This window comes from Setaria italica, chromosome I, assembly GCF_000263155.2.
Source record: "Setaria italica strain Yugu1 chromosome I, Setaria_italica_v2.0, whole genome shotgun sequence".
In the NCBI taxonomy this organism is placed as follows: domain Eukaryota; kingdom Viridiplantae; phylum Streptophyta; class Magnoliopsida; order Poales; family Poaceae; genus Setaria; species Setaria italica.
In genome coordinates, this window is record NC_028450.1 from 21,758,209 (window position 1) to 21,765,216 (window position 7,008).

Sequence of the window (7,008 nt, forward strand, 5' to 3'; positions counted from 1 at the left end):
TCCATTGGATTAGCATCTTGTGGACTTGATTCATAGTTTCCAAGGTTACACGGGGTAGATGATTTGCACCGGATACGTTCCCTAAAATAATAGCACTCTTAATTTGTAAAATAAATCTAGTGAGAATCTAGCTGAGACTTGAGGATTCAAATCTGAGTGAACAGATTCCACTATAAGAAATCTAACCAACTAAGCTATTTATTTATTCGGTGAGGGCCCTGTATCTAATATTTATCAAGGAAAGCCGTAGCTACTAGCACAAAACAAAGACAATTTGAGATAACAAATGATCTCCAAAAATAAAATTACATCAGAGACATTTCTAGTCATCTTCTCTCTTCGATTTGTGGTGGGGTGAGGACATGTTTTTTGAAGTAGTCTACTTAACTATGTGCATTGCTACGGGTAACAAAATATTTTTAATAACATGATAAGCACAAACATATCAAAGAAAAAATAATTCAGGAACATATCAAGGCCAACCAACTCTATTTTATATCTTCCGTTTTATGTCAACATGAATTAGTCTCCGATGCTCATTCGCTTCATGTGCCAATACGTTGGTTTCGCCGCATTGCCCTCCCATCTTGTTCATAAGCCAGGTATATACGCATATGTGATGGGTAATATCATGTATTGAAAAATCACATAGGACCTTACAAGTTACAACAAACGACATCATGACAACACTCTGACAGCAATGGACGCCTGAGAGCTCCCTGTGTTCTGAACATAGCAACCTTTGTTCCCCTGTTGTCTCCATAGAACTATGATTAGCAGTAACAAGATCTGAAAAATCTGATCATGATGCTGGTAACTCAGGTACATCCCTGACTGAATGACTAACCCTTCTTTCATTACCTGCATGTTGACACAAGCTAATGTAGTTTAATTTTCAGTAGCTGTCAACAACATAAGAACGTATCATCAGTCCACTGTCCACACGTTTTCTCAAGTCCATTTACTAAGTATTCATCAGTGTCCAAAACTTTGCAGGAGAAGTGGAAACTATTAGGAAACTCACTTTTGTTTAAAACCTTCCTGTTGGAATACATTGGAATACAGGATCCCTTCCAAACTCATCAAGCCCTCTAGCAGAAACGATTTTTCATGCATAATGACATTAAGAAAGAACACAACAACACTATGGAGAGTAACTTTTGATTGACAGATAACACGTCAACATTTAATTACTGGCCGCACTTGTTGAACTGAAAAAATTATCATATTATTAGTTCAGGTTTAAAGTTACAGGATGAGTGCACAAGTTTTGAAACCAAAGAAGCAAATGACAAGTATTACAAAGTGAGTTAAAGGACAAACTGTTTACAGCCAGAACAAACTAAGACTTACAATCAGCTTTTGTACCTCTAAACGAATCATAATTAAATGACAGACCAGAGGAGGAAACATGCCACATATATATTGCATAAAATTCAGGGAACAGGCGAATCATGCTCTTGAGTGTAAGGAACCGGCCAAATTATCTCAACTAAACCAGGTTATCATCAATTGATTGACCCGACTTAATCGAAATAATCCCGGTATGCACCTCGAGCATCATCCAGGAACAACCCGCATACCATTTTTATATCATGGCAACCATCACAAGGTGTAGAGAAGTAGATGGGAAAATACCACACACCCTAATGAGGGGGTGTTGACCTCTATATATATGACCAATATAGCTTGGAGTACAGGGAATACATCAAGTGTACAAGGAAAGGATAAATACATCATAATATACACATATACTTCCTAATACCCGCCCGTAGTCAAAGCGGGAGGACTACGGACGCACAGACTGGACGTAAACTCAGTAAACAAAGGAGTTGGCAGGCCCTTCGTCCTGATATCCACGAACTGGTGAGAGGCGGCACATGGAGGATCCGGACCTCACCTAAGGCCACCTTCTCATGAACAAAGTGAATATCAATCTTGATGTGCTTCGTGCGCCGATGATGTACCGGGTTAGCTATCATGTAGACAACACTCACATTGTCATAGTAGTCAACAGTGGTCGAGGCAAGTGGAACATGAAGCTCATGAAGGAGTTGACGCAGCCAGCAGCATTCTACCACAGTATGAGCCACAGCCTGATATTCCGCCTCAGCACTGGAACGAGACACCGTGGTCTGGCGCTTGGAGGACCAAGACACCAGATTGTCACCGAGGTAGACGCAGAAGTCGAAGGTGGAGCGTTTAGAGTCCGGGCAGCCAGCCCAGTCGGCGTCGGAGTAGGCAGTCAGAGACTGAACAGGGCTGGTGCTGATGTGAAGTCCGGAGAAGACCATGCTCTTCACATAGCGCAGGATGCACTTGATCAGGACCATGTGGGACTCGCGCGGGTCATGCATGAAGAGGCACACCTACTGAACCGCATACGCCAGGTTAGACCGAGTCAGAGTGAGGTATTGAAGAGCCCAAGCAAGACTATGATACTCAGAGCCGTCTTGGAGCTTGGCGCCGTTGTGTGCCGAAAGCTTGGCACGAGTGTCAACGGGAGTCACTGTAGAGTGACACTTAGCCATGCCAGCACGCTAAAGTAGATCTAGGGTGTACTGTTGTTGAGACAGGAACAAGTCTTAGGAGGAACGCGTGATAGAGATGCTGAGGAAGTGGAGGTCGCCAAGATCCATCATGGCGAACTCGGAGTGAAGATGCCCCATGATGTGCCAAAAAGAGTCGAGGATGAGACGGTGAGGACGATGTGCCCATGATGGTGACTCGGTGAGACATGAAGCGACGGACGCTGGTCGCGGTTGCGGTCACGATGCTGGCATGCTGCAAGGCGCGAGTCCGCGACTCGTGATCAGACGCTGGCGCCGACGTGACTGGAGGGACGACGATCCTGGAGGACAGCTGCGCCGTGGTAGGAATAATTGAGGACAGCGGCAAGGTTAAGTTCCTCCAGGCTCCGTGTTGTATTTGGCGCAGGGCAGCAACGATGGTGAGAGGTCGCCCTCGGCTTCGTGTGCTAGCCCTAGAATACCGCGCATCGTTGTCGGTGAAGGGTAGCAGTGCAGCAGAGGCCATGGATTCCGAGCGGAGAAGGGCAGCGGAGCTGCTGAGGAAAGCGGCGGCGGAGGTGTGACAGCGGTGTTTTTTTTTTGTATCGATTGGAGGAGGCGGCGGTTTCTCCTCACGGTGGCGCAGTGGATGAAAAATTTCCGTGATTCTCTCCGCGACGTGAACAGCTCCTATCGGTGAGATTAGCGGGCGGTTCCGATCCACACAGGCTGACAGGCGTGGACCTTTGTGTTTGTTTTGTGGTGGAGAAAGGGAAAAAAAACGGGGAGCTGCGAACGTGGGCGTGACGGAACGAAGCGGGGGCGCGGTGTCGAAGGCGGACGATAACCTGCGACGTGAATCGCGCAAATTGGATTATTAGTTGTAGAGATTAGGACTGCGTGTATAGGCTTTGGTTTTTGAAAGCTCGCTTTTTGTGATGCTGGAAAAGGCTAGCTCGTTTGAAAAATTGAAAAGACTATCCTCGTGAATTCTCTTAAATTAATTAAATGTATAATACACTATGGTATGCTTGTGTGGACAATGAAAAATTAGAGTAAATTGCCAAATTCTTGAATCAGCAGGACCTCCGGCAGATCGTCCATGTACAGATGCTCCTCCATCCGCATCAGCATCATCTTGTTGAGAACCACCTACACCACCACAAGTCATCAGAAATCAATCCAAGCATGGACGGCAGTAAAAGCTACGAAAATAAATCAAACGACGACCAATACCTTCATCAGTCCGCACCATGTCATAAGTGAGTTCATGTGCAGGCCCTTCCTGTCACACCCGATTTTAAGGACAAAACTAAGTGCTACCTGTATGTATGCCAGGATCAAGTTTCATACATATAGTGACATCATAAGTGAATAACAGCAACAGTATCACGTAAAAAGATACAAATAAAGACTTACGAAACCATCAGGCATATTGTTGACGCCAGATTTCATCACAAGTGAAATCGGCGCCAGGAGTAAAGGAAATGGGAAAGTACAGTTGGAAATCGGCCGAATGGCGCTACAGTACGGGATCGGCCGATGACTTCTGCCTCGCTTAAACCTTGGGGTTCGGATCGGACACGCCAGGTTCCCGATCGGGTACCTTTTGCCGATGAGGAATCGGCCGATTAGGAGGTCGAAGTAATTGGGCCGATATGGGCTTGGAAAGGAATAGGAAAATGAAGGGGAGATCAGCCCGTGAAGCGTATAATAACTAACCTAGTACGAATCATACTTGTAAATATTCGTTTTCTATTTGAATTAGGGATAGAGTTCTAGTCAGTTAAGGAGTCATCTGTACGGGACTATAAATAGCTACCTTTGTAAATTTGTAATCATCAACAAATCAATACAACAAACTACTATTTCCTCGTACTTACTTTCAAGCAGGCAACTTCGCCAAATACTTTCTCCTTTTTCACGAGTTCGTACGGGTTGGCGGGGTTGCATCAACTTGACCTCCGGCCGATCTTGTAAGTTCCGTTTACCGAGTAAATTCTAAGCTTTAACTTCGGGCGCATCGCTGTCGTTTCGTTTAGATTTATTCACTAGTTATCGATATTTACTAGAATCATAGGTTTTACCTGTTTTTCTAGTTTTATCATCAGTTATCCAGCTAGGAATCGGCGGTGTCGGCTTTCTTTACATTCTGCTATCAAATTCACTTATTTCACATATAGCCGATTAGATCTATTCCTAGTGTTGTTACTATAGCATTGTGTCGATTACTCCAGTAGTTTTTTTTTTATCTACACGACTACAGTGATCGGTTGCTTTATAGCCGATTTTTTTATTACGGCAAATCGGCCGATTCGCTGATAAGCTCTCTCGAGATCGGAAATTTAGCCGATCGCGACTTCCGGACCTGACACGTATTCTTCCTTGCCAATCAATAGGTCAGATTGGCTGGCACGCCGCGCGAACCGCACCAGGGCAATCACCCGAACAGGAGTTAAGTAGATTCTCCCAGGTCGTGTGTCAGACGCTGGGGATTCGGTTGACCGATTTCTAGCGCCAACACACTTTTGGCACGCCTGGTGGGACAAATACAACCGCCACCATGTCGAAAGCTGCTGAAGTCTCTGAAGATAACGTCATCGAAGTGACGAAAGCAGATCTCAAGGACGACCAGAAGGAAGAACTGGAGAAGCATACGGCACAGTTCCGGAAAGCTTGCCTGCAATCTTTCAGTCGCTCCAGAAGCGGGGAGGCTATCAAAAAGTCTCTGTTTCCAACTCCCCGCCAGATCACAATCTCCGAGGACTCGGACAAGATGGCCGAGATGGTCCAACAGTCCGTTTATCACGCCTTCATTGATCAATCCCCGGTGCTCGCAAATACAGTGTACAATGCCGTCGTCAGCTCCTTCGCTAACGGGGTACCTCAAGGATACAAGGGACCAGCTTATACTCAGCTGATTCCACCAAGCAAGATTTATTTGAACTCGGCTTCTCAGCCGATCCAATTTCCCGTTGGGGGTTCAGGCGCTTCATCATCATCGGTTCCTATGGGGTATGGTGGCACACAACACTTTCAGCCACACCCCGTCCAGCTGTCCTCTGCGCCGTTCCCTCCAGTTAGCCCATCGCCTTGGGGGGCACCATCAGCTACGGCCGCTCAGGATCAATCGGCCGGTCAGGGAAGTCCCCAATTCCAGGCATCATTCCAAGCGACGACTCGACCAACCAGGCCGCCGTACCAGCCTGTTGCACCAGAGATGAGCAAAACAGCAGAGCTCGTACTATATGATGAAACGAGTGGCTCATTCAAACAGCCGACCCTGAATACACAGCCGGCTTTCACTCAGATGCCACTTGCTTTCACTCAGCATCAGGCTATTCCACCTCCGGTATACCAACACGTGCCAATACCTCAGCCGAAGGTTCACCATCAACAGCCGGATTGGTCGGCACGTATTGCAGAAGTGATTCAGGAACAATTCGGCTTGAAGCCGAAAGTACAAACTTACACCTATAGGACACCATACCCGCCTACATACGATCTACTACCGTTTCCCCATCGGTATAAAGTTCCTGACTTCACCAAGTTCTCGGGGATGGATGACACTTCAACCGCGGAGCACGTGAATAGATTTATCATCCAATGCGGAGAAGCGGCTGCACAAGATGCTCTACGGGTGCGACTATTCTCATCATCCTTGTCCGGGTCGGCCTTCCAGTGGTTCACGACATTACCGCCGAACTTGATTATTACATGAGCCGATTTGGAAAGACAGTTTCATAAATACTTCTACGCCGGGGTACATGAGATGAAGCTGTCCGATTTGACCAGCCTCAAGCAGAGAAGCGACGAGCCGATATCCTCATATATACAGAGGTTTCGGGAAATCAGGAACAAATGCTACTCTTTGGCTCTAAATGACGCGCAGCTGGCTGATATAGCCTTTCAAGGTCTCCTGCCCCACATCAAAGAAAAATACGCCTCACAGGAGTTCGAGAGTTTAAGCCAAATCGTCCACCGATTGTCTGGACAGGAGGTACGTTCTTTCGATCCACGGAGGAACTTGCAGAAGAAGGTGGCGTTCTTGGAAGAGGTGGAGGCCGAAGAAGACGTTGAGGTCGGTCTTGCGGAATGGGTCAAGGGAAAGAAGCCAATATCATGCCCGTTCGGCAAAAAGGAGCCAAAAGCGTTCGGTTTTGACACGACGAAGGCCGATAAAATCTTCGACCTTCTCCTCCAGGAAGGACAGATCAAGCTCTCACCATATCATACAATACCTTCTGCCGAACAACTAAAAAAGATGAAATATTGCATGTGGCACAACGCTACGTCCCATGATACTAATGAGTGCAAAATCTTCAGGCAGCAGATACAGTCGGCCATTGAGCAGGGCAGGCTTAAATTTGAAGTGCCGACAAAATCAGCCAAGCCGATGAAGATCGACCAGCACCCCTTCCCCACAAACATGGTTGATACGGGGAAGAATTCACTCCAAACAAAGGTGCTGACGTCCGAATCGGTTAAAAAGAGTGGT

General features: G+C 46.6%; 1 protein-coding gene across 1 annotated transcript; it reads right to left on the reverse strand.

The window, feature by feature from the left end:
* Nucleotides 1-802: 802 nt before the first annotated feature.
* LOC106804242 (uncharacterized mitochondrial protein AtMg00810-like) lies at nt 803-2,333 on the reverse strand. The gene is made up of 2 exons (XM_014804946.1): nt 1,901-2,333; nt 803-861 (listed from the first exon to the last, which is right to left on the reverse strand). Exons 1-2 carry the CDS (start codon nt 2,331-2,333, stop codon nt 803-805), a joined length of 492 nt encoding a protein of 163 aa, XP_014660432.1.
* Nucleotides 2,334-7,008: the final 4,675 nt, after the last annotated feature.

Bases quoted from the DNA above. Each gene is read 5' to 3' on its own strand.
- LOC106804242 (XM_014804946.1), bottom strand. From the start codon at position 2,333: ATGGTCCTGATCAAGTGCATCCTGCGCTATGTGAAGAGCATGGTCTTC. The intron at 862-1,900 runs GTGAGGTCCGGA...GTCAACATGCAG, and splicing joins TCATGAGAAGGTGGCCTTAG to GTAATGAAAGAAGGGTTAGT.